Below are 18402 nucleotides of genomic sequence, written 5' to 3'. Positions count from 1 at the left end.
TGTAGGATTTTGCGGGTCAACTTGACTGTAAAAAAAAGCTTTATAGCATAGGCCTACACATGAAATGTATGCCTTTTCTGCTTCATCACCGTTCAGTATGAATGACACATTTACTCTATGAGAAATATCTGAATATCTGAGTCATAGTATTCATTTTGCCATCAGCAGCTTTTACAAATACAGAGATTTACTGATTTTCTCACCAAAATGTCGCTGCCTCGCACTTTCAGGGTACCAACTACAGCACGCGCGCTTCTACTCTCTGCCTCTTGGGGGCGCACTTCGCTTTGCGACGGTCAGGCTAGACGCCATCTTGAGGAGACCCCAAAACTGGTGACAACAATCTCGGGCGCATCATAATGGGATTACTAACCTCTAAATAAAATCACCACACATCGTTGTGGGTAGCAGACGACAGAAAGGAGAGGAGTCGTCCACCAAGAGTGTATTACTTCTCAAAGAAGACTGCGGCTTAGCAAAAGGAAACCTTGCCTGTAGCTAGATGGCTGGCTAGCTATCTATGCCAACAGCTGGTCTGTGTGCCGCTCCGGAGTGAACCGTGTGGCCTGCTCGGGAGGAAGGGTGGTGACCGCGCAACATGCAATCACGTTAATTTACTACAGAATCTAATTTGATTCAAAGACCCTGCAAATTGGATGCGACAATGCACTTATAGATATCACGCTCTTAATGAAAATTTCGTTGTCTGGAGTGATACGATCCAGCTTGATTACAGTGCTGTCTTGCGTTTCCTAAATTATTCCCAACAGGAGACATGTCATCCAACTGTACCAGCGTTGCGCCGGTGAGCGCTAGCAAAACGAAGACGAAAAAGAAACATTTTATAGGACAGAAAGTGAAATTATTCCGTGCAAGTGAGCCTATTCTCAGCGTTTTAATGTGGGGTGTCAACCATACGGTAAATGTATTTTTGTTCATGTTCCCAAGCTAGCTTGTTTGTCTATGTGGTGTTTTGACGAGCTAACGGTAACGCGATAGTTAGGCAGCTGCTTGATTGACCAAAGTCAATTTTAGAGCTCATCCATCGTCTAGTAGTCTGTAGTGTATGGGTGTTAGCCAGGTACTTAGTCTGATGCTTAGGTGAAAGCTGTTAACCCTTCATTCACCATTCTCCCTGGTCAGGAATATCAATGGAGCAACATTCTAGCTATTTGGTGTGCCAGTCGCTTGCGCTTTAAACATGTACAGCAAATAGCAGCGACGTTGAACATAAACATTTGACATTACCCCGCGCACTATGCAGGAATTATTCGGCACAAGCTGCATAACGTCTTCTGTTCTGTAGAACGTGGGATGTGTGGTGGTTTTGGAGAGGAGGTCGTGAGCACTGCTCCAACCTAAGCATTCATTCTGTCTAGCGCAGGCCAGAGAGGGGTGTGACTGTTGGAGAGCAGCAGGTTGCATTGAGTCCAACCGCAGCCTGCCTGCCTATTGTTTTACAGGCATCAATGAATAATAAAGCGGCAAATCTTACATTTGCAGATTCTAGCCTGATTTAATGTGGTTTAGTGTGAAGTACACATTTGAACACTCAACCATAAAAATAATAGGCTCACAGTTAGTTTAATTTGAGTGGGAAAATGATGGACAGTGTCTTCAACACATCCTAAAATATACTTTATTGAGACTGTTTTTCACCAAATGCATCAAGTTTCTCACTCACATGAATGCAGCGATCACCAAATGCATTGCAGAGAGCTTCAAGGCTCCATTTTTGTGGCCAGCAGTAGTAGGCGAACACACCCCCTTCCCTGCTTGACTGACACCTCCAGATCAATTTCTCTGGCATGAATATGATGCCCCAGTTTTGGATTCGCTTCACTCACAATTTGAATAACGGTGCTGATGCATAATTTCACTTCCAATGTTTGCATGCATTTCAATATGTTGCCTACTCACTAACATGTACATTAGATCTTGCATGTACTATTGTCTGTAATTATTATTTCTTAATTGATTTCCCCCTCTCCTTGCTGTGTTTTTGTTGAGCCTATTTTATGTATATTTCAATACCTTATATAAGAAAGATAAGGATAAATATAGACCATAGTCAAATAGGCAGTTCTTGTAGACCAGGGAAAGAATACATGCTTCAAATGGAGAAAACAATGTCATTAATTAACCAATTAGCATATTTAGTGAAGCTGTAATAATCATCCTGTGATGCATTCTGCAATAATCATCATGGACAAGTTCAGTGTGTGGTGGATGCTGGGTGTAGATTCAAGGCGTAGGCGGCAGGCTAATTTAGGCTAATACAAGAAAGACGTCAAAGAGCCTTCTCCTCAAAGCTCTCATAACCAGAATATATTTCATGTTGGTAGTCAGTCGTAACATCGTTCTGCTAGTCACGAAGCTGGACGAATTCAGTTCCAAGCTAAGCTTTTGCTCAGAGAAGGAGCATATAGCCAAACACAGATTTAATTGAAGCTCCCTTCAAAAACATAGATTCAGTCTTGATGGTAGATAATGCCAGCCTTACAGGCTTTCCAACACTGGGAATAACCTACATCTTCAAATCTGATACGAGCCTTCAAACTTATAATAAAATCTGCCATTTAGCAGACACTTTTTATCTAACGCTGCTTACAGTCATGCAGATGGCTGGTCCCGGGAATCGAACCCACTACGCTGCCTTTACAAGCGCCACGCTCTACCAACTGAGCTACAAAGGACCACCATCAAACTTTGTGTGTAGGTTGATTAGACATAATCCAACATATAGTCAGGATATTGATTGTGTCTGCCTGCTGAAGGCATTAAGCTACGCCTCTAATGACAAAATAAATATGATGATACTTTTGAAGGACACACTAATTTAGGCTCCCGAGTGGCGCAGCGGTCTAAGGCACTGCATCTCAGTGCTTGAGGCATCACTGCAGACACCCTGGTTCAAATCCAGGGTGTATCACAATCGGCTGTGATCGGGAGTCCCATAGGGTGGCGCACAATTGGCCCAGCGGTGTTTGGCCGGTGTAGGCCGTCATTGTAAATAATAATTTGTTCTTAACTGACTTCTCTAGTTAAATAAAAGGTTCAAATAAATTTTTTTTACCAGAGCATAACCTGTCGGCATGCTAGACGGTGATTTTTCATAGCATGTCAGACAGTTGAATGAGGGTCTATCCCTTGAAGTAGTCTCAGAGAGAGCCGGATATAACTCAAAACCCCAGCTCTATGAGAGGCGACTTGGCTATGTCCTGCATATTCCATACAACGCAATGTGTTTGTGCTCCATATGCTATTATTTTTCTACCTCAAGGTAACTTTCCCATTTCTCTCCTATTTTAGCAGCGTCTGTGTCTCCTGGATGCATTCTTGTCTCTTTTTTTTCCTTTTATTTAGCGTTTATTCACGTTCTCTCCCTGCCACTCCTCTTACTGTCTGGAGTTCATAAATCTATGGAGAGGGCTCGCTCTGGGAATCAGTCTGTTCCTTACAGTGAATCTGTCTCGGTAGATAAGATGAACAGTGTGACAAGGGACTCAGCCAGAGAGCACTGCTGTCAGTTTGCTTTGGTCCAAAGTGAATGATTGTCAGTAAATAGACACTGGTTCACTGCAGTTTGGTCTGGTGTGGGGATTAGTGTGTTGACCTCCTCTTCCCTGCTCTACTATTCTATTCTGATCTCCTGCTCTTTCTATCTCCCCTCTGTTTCAGATCAACGAGTTAAGTAACGTGCCTGTACCAGTAATGCTGATGCCTGATGATTTTAAAGCCTACAGTAAGATCAAAGTGGACAACCACCTATTTAACAAGTAGGTACCCTGGGTCCTAACTTTGCAACCTGCCATACCATATTACTGCACACCATATTACTGCCCATATAAACTCAAACAAGAGGCCAATTTAGCTGCATTGTCTAAAATATACGGTACAGTACTACCTGAAATCTGCTAACACTATGTTATGCTACTGATTAGGAGAGAGAAGGTCTTGGCTTGGTTGGCCCAATTCTCTATGATGTGGTGTGCTTTTAAATCACTAGCAAGATCAAGTTCCTCTATCACCTGTAATATATCTCACCATGGGTCTAGCGATCCCCACTACACTGGAGTTCTAGTCAAAACATTAACTGAACACTTAACTTAGCAGCTCTGCAATGCAAATCATCCTCATAGTGAAGCACCTCTAGTATGCTGGTCAAGAGCTTCTCATATTTCCTTTATCTATTCCAGGGAGTTCCTCAGACACTCTGACTCTGCTAATGGACTAACTATAGAATTACAATAATAGAATGGACATGAACCTTCTTATGACGTGCTAACAGTCAGCCATTTTGGTCAGGGAGTTGGTCAACCATGGTTTGCCAGTGCTGTGATAAGATATTGTGTAATGTAATGAATTTGAAGAATTTAGCTAGCCAGACAGTTTTAGAGGAATGATTCCATACATTTGTCAAGTGAACTGCCTATATGCCAACATTCCATTCAAACAATGCAATCAATCCACAGCCATAAACTGGCTGAAATCAGTTGATGATAGGACTTAGACAAGTTGTAATGTAACAAGTACTGATATTGTGTCATGTAATAGCGCTCACAGCTTTCCAAGAAAACAAAAATTGAGACAATAATGGTCTGTTTACATATATTTTAGAAGCTATTTATACAGAAAATGTGTTTAAGACCCGGATAAACTGTATGATTATATGACTATTTTAGGTTGGTAATAAGTCTATTACACATCTTCTGATATATCACATGCCTTACTTTTATTTTCCTGCATCAGTCAAATCAGGATTATGCCTCTGGCGATCTCCACTACACTACACTACACTGGAGTTCTAGTCAAAACATTCATTGAACACTTAACTGATTATCTTTGCATTGCAAATCATCCTCATAGTGAAGCACCTCTAGTGTAGTATGCTGGTCAATTGCTTCTCACATTTCTGTTATCTGTTCCAATGATTCCTCAGATGACATCAACACTGACTGCTAATGGACTAACACACTCTTCATATATGTTAACACTCTTCAACACACTTGTATCCCTCAGAGAGAACCTGCCCAGCCGCTTTAAATTCAAAGAGTACTGCCCTATGGTGTTCCGCAACCTGAGGGAGAGGTTCTGCATCGATGACCAGGATTACCAGGTAAAATATGGTCTCCTCTGTGGAGATGTCTAAGGGGAAGAATGTAGGATGGGTTAACTGAAGAGAAAGACCATTGAGGATGGGTTCACAGTAGTGAACTGAAAGACAGAATGAGGATAGACGTTTGCTTGGCACGGCTCAGTAATGTCAAAAGGCTGGAGGACAGTTAAGGAGAGAGCAGATCAGAGTACCAGAGGGAACTCCCTGTTGTTCCCTGCCCAGTTTGATTCATTGCAGATTCCAATTCTTCCCTCAACCCAATATAGTAAGTCTTTCTCTGGATTTCATCCTTCAACCTAATGTAGTAAGTCTTTCTCTGGATTTCATCCTTCAACCCAATATAGTAAGTCTTTCTCTGGATTTCATCCTTCAACCCAATATAGTAAGTCTTTCTCTGGATTTCATCCTTCAACCCAATATAGTAAGTCTTTCTCTGGATTTCATCCTTCAACCCAATATAGTAAGTCTTTCTCTGGATTTCATCCTTCAACCCAATGTAGTAAGTCTTTATCAGCATTTGTTGATATAGAACTAAAAGACTGCCCCCTTTTTACTGAGTTATCACATGTAAACAGTGGGTGTTTTTAGTGTTTAGAGAATCATACCAAGCATAGTTTGTTACATTAAGGTCAACTATCTTGGTAGCCTTGCTAAATGGATCCCTATGTGAAGGTTTTTTTGAGCTTGGAATAGCTCTGTGTAAATGAAATCCATTGATCCATTACTAACTCGTGAATAATTATGAAACATTTTCTTTATAGAGGGCTTTTCATTCATGTCAAAGCCTACATTTTCTGCTCTGTATGTCTCTCCCTCCCCCGGGCTCCCTCCTGTGGTGGATCATCATCAGAACTCTCTGACGAGGAGCGCCCCGCTGAACAGCGACTCCCAGGGGCGCTTTGGCAACCGTTTCCTGTCCAGCTACGACCACCGCTTCGTCATAAAGACGGTGTCCAGCGAAGACATCGCCGAGATGCACAACATCCTCAAGAAGTACCACCAGGTGGGAGAGTTACCACATAAATATTTTCTGTACAAACATACGTGTTGAAGGGCTAACTGGCTTCAAATATTGAGGACCTTTCAATGTGGTGCTGAAGAAATATCTGTGAATTGTCCGATTTGATGGGACTATCCTTTTGTAATAGCTAACAATTATGCCGACTTCATTACTGGAGCTCTCCCACTGTTTCCTTTGCATTACTCATTCCCCTTCCTCTTTCCCCTCTCTCTCCTTTCCTCTCCCTATATTTCCATCCTCCTCCTCTGGGTCTCCTCAGTTCATAGTGGAGTGTCATGGCAGCACTCTGCTCCCCCAGTTCCTGGGCATGTACCGGCTAACAGTGGACGGGGTTGAGACGTACATGGTGGTGACCCGTAATGTATTCAGCCACCGTCTCACCGTGCACCGCAAGTACGACCTGAAGGTAGGTGTCGATAGGCACACTAGCTTGGAGGGAACTAACTGGGAGAACACTTACTGGTAGTACACTAACTCCAGTAGGGCAGTAGGAGCACACTTACAGCTGTAACACTGTTAGCGCTCATTGGGGTAAGGGCATTTATAATAAGCTCAATGCATAGGGTGCTTGCAGAGTATTCCGGTTCCCAATAGAACTTGAGGCTCCAGCAACTTACTTAAGGCTAGATTTACAGACTATTTTCTGGTCCAATGGTTATGTGATGTATTCTTTTTTATTATAATTTTTTTTTACCTTTATTTAACTAGGCCAGTCAGTTAAGAACAAATTCTTATTTACAATGACGGACTACCCCCGGCCAAACCCGAACGACGCTGGGCCAATTGTGCACCCCCTATGGGACTCCCAATCACAGCTGGATGTGATACAGCCTGGAATCGAACCAGAGACTGTAGTGACGCATCTTGCACTGAGATGCAGTGCCTTAGACCGCTGCGTCAACTCGGGAGCCCATTATTTAGAAGGGGAAATGGTTAAGAATTCTGCTCTTGTGGAAAAGCTCAGTAAATCTGTCTCTTTGTGCATGGGCAACAACACTGAGAATAGAGGTGTGACGGCGTACATGCCTATTGACTCGCAGAATATCGTTTCCCTTCACAACAAACACCTCTGTGGCTGACAGGCATTCTCTGGGGAAAACAATTCTGCTTTCTGAAATATGACAATGTTATAACCATACTGTCAAGTCCAGGAGAAACAAAGGGGGAACAAAGATGCAAAGAACGTCTGTCTCTAACTCTGAATTCCATAACATCTCTGTGAATGATCTTTTTTTCTCTCTCTCATTCAGGGTTCCACGGTCTCAAGGGAAGCCAGTGACAAAGAGAAGGTGCGTTCATTTACATAGATACGATGATGAGAGGAGTGTTGGGGTACAATGACAGGACCCACAAAATAATTGTGTGGATCATGCAACAACAAAAAAAAGCATCAAACTAACCAGCTAAAAACAAAACTCATTTACAGCCCAAAATACTTTTAGAAAAGTGCAGAAGTAATGATTTTTCCATCTAATGATAATGAAGCACAAATTAAATAACACATCCACAGTTGGGCCATGTCCGACTGCTGTCCATGCTGCGCAGAGGGGGAAGTCAAAAGGGGGTGAGTTTAGTCCATGTGGAATAGTTAGCTGTGTGCGCTAGTAGTATCCACCATGCGAGTTACATTACCCGCTCTGAAACCTAGAAGTAGTTATTTCCCTTCTGGCTACGTCTTTTGTAGAGCGGTGCATAATACTGCTTTGTGACTGCTGAGTTGTTGTTGGGAACAGAAGGTTGCTGGTTCACGCCCAGTGAGGGACGGACAGAACCTGGTGGGGCCAATGGCACTGGTCGGATTTGTACTGTGGACCTCGCGCTCCAGAAACCCACCGTCTTAACCATTACGCCAAGAGGAAATACCTGAAATAGTTGTTCTCCCTAAAAAGTCAATCCAAGGACAATGAGTGGAAACAAATGACCCTACTTTTCATGCATCAAAATTAACAGCAAGAAAGACCTCTGTCATTTTGTGGCAATCTCAGAATATTTTGATTCTAATTTCTATCACTCTGCTCAGGCCAAGGAACTCCCCACCTTTAAAGACAACGACTTTCTGAACGAGGGCCAGAAGCTGCAGATAGGAGATGACAACAAGAAGTACTTCTTGGAGAAACTAAAGCGCGACGTAGAGGTAGGAGACATCTCACGGCTGCTCGATTTGATGTCGTTTTTATTATCATTACAGTCGTCATTGTTAAAATATCCAGGTAAATGGACTTCTGCACATTGTGTTTTGTTTCTAGTCCTTTCAACCAGTTTCACCTAAGTACCTGTGAACAAAGACATGACTTTATGTTGACAAATAGAAGAATAGTGAGTTTAATGTCCTCCAGGGAAATTTCCCAAAAGAACATTTGTTGCAATATCTGACATCTCTCCCGTTTGTGTACATCAGTTCCTGGCTACTCTGAAGATCATGGACTACAGTCTGCTGGTGGGGATCCATGATGTGGACCGGGCAGAGCAGGAGGAGATGGAGGTGGAGGCAGGAGGAGAGGAGGAGGAGTACGAGAACGATGGGATGGGAGGAGCACTCACCGGCTCCTTCGGCACCCCTCCAGACAGCCCTGGGAACCCCCTAAATTTTGGCGGGTTCTTCAGCCCTGGCGAGTTTGACCCCTCCATGGACGTCTACGCAATCAAGAGCAACGACAGTAAGAGACACTCTTTCTTGAGTTTTGTCAAGTGATTTTTCTATGCAATTGTGCTATATTTGTGCTACTCTCTATCTACAGTGCCTTCAGAAAGTATTGACACCGTAGCTTTTTCCACATTTTGTTGTGTTACAGCCTGAATTTAAAATTGATAAAATTTGAGATTTTTTGTCACTGGCCTACACACAATAAATACCCCATAATGTCGAAGTGGAATTATGTTTTTCAAAATGTTTACATATTAATAAAAAATTGAAAGATGAAATGCCTCGCAAAGAAGGGCACCTATTGATAGATGGGTAAAAAAAATACAGACATTGAATATCCCTTTGAACAATGGTGAAGTTATTAATTACACTTTGGATGGTGTATCAATACACCCAGTCACTACAAAGATACAGGTGACCTTCCAAACTGGAGAGGAAGGAAACCACTCAGGGATTTCACCATGAGACCAATGGTGACTTTAAAACAGTTAGAGTTTAATGGCTGTGATAGAACACTGAGGATGGATTAACAACATTGTAGTTACTCCACAATACTAAACTAAATGACAGAGTGAAAAGGAAGCCTGTACAGAATAAAACATATATTCCAAAACATGCATCCTTTTTGCAGCAAGTCACTTAAATAATACTGCAAAAAGGGACCTGAAAACGGTTGTCTAGCAGTGAGTAACAACCAATTTGACAGAGCTTGGAGAATTTTTAAAATAACAATGGGCAAGTGTTGTACAAACCAGGTGTGGAAAGCTCTTAGAGACTTACCTAGAAAAACCCGCAGCTGTAATCGCTGCCAACGGTGCTTCTACAAAGTATTGACTCAGTGGTGTGAATACTAATGTAAATGAGCTATTTCTGTATTTCGTTTTCAATACATTTGCAAAAATGTCTAAAAACACGTTTTCACTTTGTCATTATGGGCTATTGTGTGTAGATGGGTAAGCAACCAGGAAATGTTGGAGCAATTTCTGTATAGTGCATCTTTAATTAACATTTGAAAATGAAACAAATTTTAGAACAGACATCATGAGACAGCCCAGTGAAAAGTAATACTTGCTATTTATACTCCTATGCACTGTCTTGCTCCTTGTGGTAGGTGCTGTGAAGAAAGAAGTGTACTTCATGGCTATCATCGACATCCTCACGCACTACGACGCTAAGAAAAAAGCTGCACATGCTGCCAAAACTGTGAAACATGGGGTGAGTAATGGACTAGATCTGACCAAACATTAAGCCACGTACGTGTTTAGGCAACAAAGATGCTAGATTATATAGTAGTTTCAAGTAGAAGATGATCTTGTGAGATGTGTTATGACATAGAAATTGTAGTTGTATGTTCCTAATGTGCATATGTTTACACTGAACTCTGTTGTCCCTCCCTCAGGCTGGGGCAGAGATCTCCACCGTAAACCCAGAGCAGTACTCCAAAAGATTCTTTGAGTTCATGTCCAACATCCTGTCATAGAATCATCTCTCCAACCCCAGCCAATCACATCCTGTCATAGAGCCATCAGCCACAACCACCCCTCTCTCGCTCCTCCTGCCTCTCCCACCTGACTTAGCCCCACCCCTTACCCTCCCACCCAGGGGATGACAGACTAAAAGGATGCACAGGCGACAAGCCTGTTCCATTGACCCACAGAGAGGGGGCGCCGGACTTTTTCTTTAAAAAAAAAAGTGACGCGTCTCTTCTCCCATGTCCTACTCCCCCTGCCTCCTCAGTCTGAGTGCTCAACAAGGAAGGCTTGTGAAACAGAGTTCTATAGGATATTTGAGACCCTCCCCCCGCCACCTTATATTAGTCCTCACGCCAGCACGGGAACTGTCTCACTAATGCCTTGAAAGAGTCTGCTTCAGCAGTAGGAGTCTGTTTAGTACCGTCTGTTCGTTATTATTTTGACACACACACACCTCTCACAGACACAGAAGCGGTCAGATCGCATTAATCTTTTGACCAAGTGGCCAACAGGCGTTTACAAACTCTGCCTCCTTGACTTGTCAGGAGATCCGCAGCCGACAGTAACAAAGTTGGAAATGCAGGAGATTAATATAAGGGTTTTACGTAAATTAATGCAATATCAAAATGCATGGCTAAAATGTACATGACTTCGCCAGTTAGTTGAAACGGCAAACCACTGAACTTAGCATCTGAGCATTATGACTAAAAAAGAAAAAACATGTCTGAATGTTACGTTGCCATATTGTTTTGAAAACCTTTGACATTTTTACCATGAACTTGGAGGTTGGTAAAAGAAAATCCACATAAAAAGGGGAATACTAAAGCAAATGTTTGTTTTATTACATTAAGAATCATTTTTTATATCTTGTTTACATTAATGTAGCATTTGTGTTTGTATAGTTGTTTTGTTACTGACATAAGATCAGAAAAGTTACTTGAAAAGGATTCATTACATATTAAAGGGAGTTATTGTTTTTTTTCCTGAATCTAATTTAATTCATTTTCTCACCTTTGACTAACAAAGATCAGTGCTTTGTAGCGGTGTTTTAAATTAGGTTATTATAATGACCTATTCTGTATCGAGAGCGCAGCGAAATTTCCACATGAGACAAGTGTCAGACAAGTCGTTTAGCCGCTCAATTCATTCAGATTAGTCCCCGGAGACTATTCTTCTCATGAGATTACTGAATTTGGCTGCAGACTATCCTTCTCTGTTTTATTAATCCACACAGTTATCATAATCTGATCATGTTAAACCCTCATCTTTCATTACTTGCTCTGAAATAACATACCAGGCAAACCAGAGTCATTGTAACACTAATAGTCATTAATTTTATTGAACAGTATCTTAAGAAAAACAGTACACGCAGTGTTCATCATTTTCATACAAAATAGTGGGAGTTGGTAGAGATGAGGGGTTGAAGCAGCAGAGGGAGAGGAGCTTTAATCCATTCGGGCCTTCAGGGTACGTGTGGTGATCTTGTCCTTCTCACTGTCAAAATAAGTCAAATCAAGGTACTGTCACTACAACATTGACCAGAGCGTTACTAAAGATCACCATCTAAATGTCATGTCATTTTTATGTATCCTCAGATTAATTACAAATTTAGCAAGTATTTAATCCAAAATGTAGGCAGTGGAAAAGTATGACTGTGCTTACATGACTTGCACAACGACACCCATGCCTGAAACGGCATCCCTGTCCACTGCATTCAGCATGGCTTGGGAGATGGTCTCAAACAGGTCCTCTGGTTCCTGCAGGTGTCAAAAATAACCATTGTAAATAAAGACAGTCAGAGACATAGTCAACTATCACACTCAATGTATTATCTTACAATACAGTACACAATAACCTACCATGTCTGGCTCCCAGAGAGATTCACACATGCCGTACATCTGCTCTGAGCAAGTGCCGCTCACAACAAAGTCCTCTGTCACCATGGGGCAGCCAATCAGGTCCAGGGAGCAGATGAATGGCTCAAAGGTCTTGGGGTCCAGACCAGCGATCACAGGCTCAATGTAGTATGGCCCAAATCTGAGACAAGGGATTCACGTTTGATCAGTCACAGACTTGCCACCAAGGCGGAAGTGTAGACTTGTATATAAAATACTGTGGTTCTTCACATCAGTAAACTCACCTCCTCTCATAGAGCAGGTTGGAGACCATGCTCATGAATGTCTTGGGTTTGATCTGACGCCCCTCCTTCAGCTCATAGAGGTTCAATCTGAACTTGAGCCTCTGGGAACTGTTAGAGAAAGAGTGGATAATTAATATCACCTGCAAAGTTGATCTGTTGCACTGACCATCCAAATACTCAAACTTGGGAGAGAAGAGGTGCACTGATGGACCAAGGCACACTTACACTGTCTGTACATCAGTAGCCAGACCAGCCAGGCCAATGTAGAGTCTGTCTCCCATGGGAAAGATCTTCTGGAAGTCAGTGGTCACCATCTGAGCCTGTACACCGAATCTCCGATCTGCTGCAATGGCTACACATTGCTTACCCTTCATCGCCATGACGGCGCCACCATTATAGGACATAATTGACTGGAGATGGAAGACAAGGAAGGAGACGAGGGATAGAAGTTAAGTAGCAATCGTGACTGGGACAATTTCAAAACCCAAACATTGTTTCCATCACAAACTATTGAGTTTGTAACTTTGACGGGTGACCTTCATTACTTGAAACATTGGTGAATCAGTAGAAACATTGGCACAACTATTAGCTAGGAACGTCAAGATTATAAACTTCCATCAACAGACTCAAGTTGCATGAGGTTGTTGCATCCCTCTTCAGATAGCTAGTACTAACATTAGCTAGTCAGCTCATTCATAGACCAGCGTTAGCGACAATAATCCAGTTTATAGCTAACTAGGTTGCGAGTTAATGTGGTAGTTACGTTTGGAAAATGCCTAACGCTAGTTATATTTTCGTTGAACAATTTAGTTACCATTGCAGGTGATTTTTGGCATGGCTAGCTAACGTTAGCAAGCTAAATGCTAGCTACCAAACTGATTAGGCAGCCGGTTGCTAACGTTAGCGGAGCTAGTTTTACAAACCAATCTACGGACCACAAGTACTAGCTACATGCATACATTATTTATTGACAATCTTACCATTGTGAATACGTTGAGGTGTCTTCCTTAGCCCTTGAAATATCTTGTAAATGTTCACTATTTTGAATGACTGCGGATAACAATTCCACAGTGACTACACGATTTGGAACAGCCGGAAATCAGTCAACCTTGCTGTTTGATACGTCATTCGGTACTACACGATGATTGGGTCTGTAGAAAGTTCCGGGTGGCCACCGTTGTTATCATTGACGGTTGTGTAAGGGGAGTGTGCAAATGTTCCTAGTTTGTTTGAAGCGTGCGAAAGTGAAACAATAATGGAAATAAAGTCAAGTTACAGTACAGTAACCTATGAGCCTGTGACTAAAACACCAAACCACTGGTAATGGGCTACACTTAAATCCAGCATTATCCTATAAAACCAAAAGGATTTCATGAGTCATTCAAAAATGTCTACTTTATGATGATGCTGGTGACAGAGTGCCTGAGAATTTTTCTTTATTGTCTTCATAGGACGTTTTCAATTATCATAGTTTTCTGAAGGTGTATCAAAGCAGTAATCAGCATCATATACAACAACACATGTTCAGTCAACGACAGTATTTAGTTTGTTAGTCCCCAACTCAAAGAGCTTTAGGAACAATTTTTATTAAGATACACAATTCTTCTCCTTTACAGCAATACACTAAAGATATCCAAGGAACATCATTTACAAAAGGGTTGTGTGTGTGTGTGTGATAAAAGTTTGAATAATTCTAACCACTGTAGAGAACAAAATATACAATTTCCACTTAAAATAAATCCAAGGTTGCTCATTCTATGAAGGTAAGTATGGCTTGTTGTTGCTGGTGAATGGCACGGGTGAGTTTTGCCATTACAGAGGAAGTCAGATCCTTTGCATTGCTTTAGTCAGGGCAATGGCTAAGGGGCAGTTTCACAGGGCCTAAGTGCAAATGCATGGTGCCTCTGCAGTGTCTGTTGTTTATTAAAATATAAATGAGTTGGCAGTCCTGGCAAACTGGTGCATATTTTTACTCTCTCCTCCATCAACCCATTCCTGCTTCTTCTAGTTCTCATCTCCTCATGAAATTCTTCTCCAGGGATGCGGGGGTCCTCTGTATGGAGTGGATGTTTCTCTTGACTCGGTCCTCCAAGGATGAGGTGGAGGCACTCTCCAGCTTCATGTTACTGCAGGGAAGGACGCAAGAGTTTTAGAGGATCAGACAACAGCCATAGTAAGTATGCAATACGTGCACTAATGTGTGCATGTCAGTCAGCAAGATACTTACTGGATAAAGCCAGCGTTGCGGTCATGCTTGTTGCCTTTCTCTTTCTCCCGCTCTTTCTCATCCTGTCGTTTGTAACTTCTAATGTTGATTTCACGCTCTTCGTCTCTCTGTTTGGCAAAGTCCATCATCTCTCTCCTCTTCTTCTCCAGCTCTTCAGCAGAGAGACATCTAAGAGAATATCACACAGATAAATATAGGGATAAGAAAATACTTTAGGATGGGGTTGTGCAATTACCATTAGTTCACCGATGATTGAACCCAAGTGTGATAATTGTATAAACAGGTGCTGTGGACTCTTACTTGGTGGTACTGCTCTGACGCCTTTGGTAGCGATCTTTCTGTGGGCTGGGGGCTTTGGGACGCTGGAACTGTGGAACTTTGAACTGGTCTGTCCTGTGGGATGAGTGGTTCTCTGATTTGTGAGAGGAGTGGTTGTCTGTCCTGTGAGAGGAATGATGGCCGTTCCCGTCTGTCCTTTGAGGCGATCGAGAGCAGCTCCTCTCCTGAGAACAGTGCCTCGAATGGTTGGGGGGCTTTGAGGACTGATGATGCCTCCCAGCTGGAAACTGAGGAGAGAAATTAGGCGATGAGCGGTACACATCTCTCAGGAGGATTTAAGTAACTTTGGATTGATTGGACTAAGATATAACAACGTTCATGGTGTCACTGTCAATATATAAAGATTGAGCCGTACTGACCTGTAGTCCATAGCCAGCTGGGACATTGCGGTGGTGGGAATGTGAGTGGGTTGTTTCTTTGGATTCCTCTTTAGAATGGTGCCTAAGTAAAGATACATCACTCAGTTAACACAATGAGTCCCACCTCAACGCTGGAACGTTTTGTACTTCCAACCCCTTTTAAACATTGTGTGTTTGAGCTACATACGTATGGGTTGTACCATTGGATTCATCCATTTCTTCTGCATCCGTAGGTACTAACCATAAGTCTGTGTGATTATTAACGGCGGCTGAGCTAGAGCGGTGTTTGTGAGACAAGGGTGAATGTCTGTAGTCCGAATGGTTTCAGCTACCCATCTATGAAAAGCTCATGAACACGCACATGTAACATGTTTTGTTCTATGATGCTCACAAGCTACAAAGGAGTCATTAGAAGGTAAGAGGTTCTTCTACATAGAATATCATAGGAAATCCCAGGACATAGTGTCTATAATACTGTAATAAGCTCACATAGTTGTCACTGACTAGTTGGATATCCATTTCCCAGTGAGCAAACTATTTCTGTACTTACAGCATTAATATAAATTCATTTTTATCAGGTTTTTGCTTTGGCAAACCTTATTTCTTATGGACATTTGTCAATTAACGCAACTACTTATGACAAATTGTTTTGTGTTCTACTTGTTGTCCTGAAAAGAAAATAGTAAAACACTTCACAGAAAGGCTAAATATAAGGGCTAGACATGCAGATAAATGAAATTCAGATAAATCCTAATTAAAAGTAGAATTTTGCAGGGGTCTAAGGACTGATAGGATTAAACAAACAAACAAACAAACAATCTACCCCATCCAGAAGTTGCCGTCAACAATAGAAGCTGCAAGCTAGATTTGTAAACTACCACAAAATGCTCATAAGATCAAAACAGTTAAACTGAACATCTGATCATATTGGCATCTGTTTACTGCTCCTGAGAAACCTCTATTGAAGTTAGGTTTTAGGTGCACCTGTGTTTTTTGTTTTCATTTTCAGAGCTTGAGCTCAAGCTCCTTCTCTTATGCTTCTTCTCCTTTCTCCTCTCTTTCTCCTCCCTTTTCTCCTTCTTGTCCTTCTTCCTCTTCTTTTTCTTGTCTTTCTTTTCAAGATTCTGACGCAGCTGAAAGAAAATAAAAAGTGAAAAACTGTTGCTACTTTAGAACCCAGTTCATCTGAAACTATTACTACAACAGGCTGAAACTGATTTCATTCCAGTTTTATTGGAGCCATCCAACTTACCATTTCTTTGATCTTCTTCATTTTCACTGGGTTTGTCAAGACCTCCCTCCTCTTCTCCTCCTCTCGTTTCCTTGAAAAATAAGACACGTGTCATTATAATCAGCTCTTGGCTAACAGCAGAACATCAATGTATGGTATAAAATTTGCTAGCTGGACACATTAAATGGTAAAGAAAGAGACAAGAGTGACTGACTTGATATCAAACAACGGGTCCTCTCTGATCTTGGCAGCCATGTCGAGGTTGGATGCAGGGGTGGAGGGGTTGAAGATTGAGCCAGGCAGGAGGCCGGTTTGTTCGGATGGACCGCTCTCTGGCTCCTCAAACTGCTGGGTAATCTGCTTGTCGATGGGGCGGCCCAGCAGGTACTCATCACGGGACACCTGACCACCTGGCCCCTGGTACATCCAGTCCAACCGGTCATCTTTTTTCCTGGAGTAAAACAACAACAAAAAGCAGTTGAGTGTTAGTGACTTCATCCAAGGTGAGTATCTCTGTCCATTTGTCTGTGGTGAGAGGGCACACTTAAATTGCTCTCATTTGATTTTTAAACCTAGACAGGACAGTGGTTTCTCTATCAAGGTGAGACCTATTACTTCCTCCTCATCACAAGGGTCAGTGAGGTGAGCATTACTTTAGAGCCCCAGTCTGCTGAGCAAATCTGGTTATATCTTCTCGAGCTCGTTCCTCTCTCAGCTCCTTCTGAAGCTCCTCGATCTTCTTCGCCTCAGCCTCGTGCTTCTGTTCAGCCTTCCATACCCGCTCTATGTTTTTCATAGTCTGGGGATGCCAGCTCTTCTTCAAGTTCTGACAGAGATAAGGGAAAGTGATATTCGATATAATTAAACAAAACAGGGAAAGATAGCTACAATTGATCAATACAACCATCATTTCTGAATTCCAATTGTTCTTCTGGGAAGGTAAGGGATTACTACGTCTGAGTAACGTTAACTAGCTAAGTAGTTGTGTAACAACATAACATAACTGGGAAAATATAAAATAAACACACCTTCAAAACTTAATTTAGTTAGGGGGTCAACTTAGTTAACTAGTTACGCCAACTAACATTAGCCGTCGTGGCAGTGATGGCGTTTCGCTTCACTAAACACTAGTTCAGAAGTTGTCAGTAGTTGAATTAAGTGGTTTTGTGATTAGTTAGTTAGCTTGCTAGAAATAAACAAAACAAACATGCGTAGCCAAGTTAGTTAGCTAGTTAAGCGCTAACGTTAGCGTTGTAAGCTAATATTTGCTCATACTTACGAGGTCACCTCCTCCCATCTTGACTTAGATCGTCCACTCGGTCTGATTGAGAAATAAGATATGAATAAACGTGTCCTCTACCTATGTGGTTATTGAACCTGACAAAACAAATGTATGTTATTATCAAAATAACATCGACATCTGCATGCTAGGCTAGCGTGTTGTGTTTTTCATAGTACTTCCGGCCTTTCTGATTATTTTTCTGGTTGTTTAAGAGTGCGTTATTCTTCTTCTTCTTGGGGATTGGGTTGGCGGATCGCATCCAACTTTCAAGGATCATACACCGCCACCTACTGTACTGAAGTGTAAGGCCAGTCACGGCCTAACTAGATTAAATCCCCTTCGTTAGTCCTGTTCCTCTAAGAAAGTGAAATAGACCCCTAGACATCACTTCCCTCCCCCACTACACCACCAAACCCCAACCCTGTCCAACCTCTCAGACCCTTTCACACAATCTCTCCGTATCTACATCATACAATTCACAAAATATCAACACAGGCTCCACCGTTTCCTCAACTAAACACTCATCACACAGACCTGTTTCATGTCTCCCTATTATCCACAACATGGC

The 18402-nt window shown here is 42.1% G+C and overlaps 3 protein-coding genes across 3 annotated transcripts; 1 reads left to right on the top strand and 2 right to left on the bottom strand.

The window, feature by feature from the left end:
* The first annotated feature begins 324 nt into the window (after positions 1 to 324).
* On the top strand, positions 325 to 11235 carry pi42b (Phosphatidylinositol-5-phosphate 4-kinase type-2 beta). The gene is made up of 10 exons (NM_001165394.1): positions 325 to 919; positions 3682 to 3779; positions 5023 to 5119; positions 5970 to 6122; positions 6400 to 6546; positions 7391 to 7429; positions 8161 to 8274; positions 8539 to 8797; positions 9896 to 9999; positions 10184 to 11235. The coding sequence occupies exons 1-10, from the start codon at positions 776 to 778 to the stop codon at positions 10262 to 10264; spliced, it is 1236 nt and encodes a 411-aa protein (NP_001158866.1). The 5' UTR covers positions 325 to 775; the 3' UTR covers positions 10265 to 11235.
* A 329-nt stretch (positions 11236 to 11564) lies between these two features.
* Positions 11565 to 13537, bottom strand: LOC106587952 (proteasome subunit beta type-3). Its single transcript, XM_014176616.3, has 6 exons — positions 13377 to 13537; positions 12622 to 12806; positions 12397 to 12504; positions 12116 to 12293; positions 11919 to 12013; positions 11565 to 11750 (listed from the first exon to the last, which is right to left on the bottom strand). The coding sequence occupies exons 1-6, from the start codon at positions 13377 to 13379 to the stop codon at positions 11702 to 11704; spliced, it is 618 nt and encodes a 205-aa protein (XP_014032091.1). The 5' UTR covers positions 13380 to 13537; the 3' UTR covers positions 11565 to 11701.
* Positions 13538 to 13936: 399 nt separating this feature from the next.
* LOC106587943 (pre-mRNA-splicing factor CWC25 homolog) lies at positions 13937 to 18052 on the bottom strand. The gene is made up of 9 exons (XM_014176607.3): positions 17832 to 18052; positions 17206 to 17378; positions 16767 to 17003; positions 16574 to 16643; positions 16306 to 16454; positions 15322 to 15403; positions 14924 to 15189; positions 14624 to 14791; positions 13937 to 14522 (listed from the first exon to the last, which is right to left on the bottom strand). Exons 1-9 carry the CDS (start codon positions 17847 to 17849, stop codon positions 14408 to 14410), a joined length of 1278 nt encoding a protein of 425 aa, XP_014032082.1. The 5' UTR covers positions 17850 to 18052; the 3' UTR covers positions 13937 to 14407.
* Between the last annotated feature and the right edge of the window lie 350 nt (positions 18053 to 18402).

This window comes from Salmo salar, chromosome 02, assembly GCF_965601325.2.
Source record: "Salmo salar chromosome 02, fSalSal1, whole genome shotgun sequence".
NCBI lineage: Eukaryota > Metazoa > Chordata > Actinopteri > Salmoniformes > Salmonidae > Salmo > Salmo salar.
Note: the sequence above shows the minus strand (reverse complement) of the source record. Positions and strands in the feature narration are given on the sequence as shown.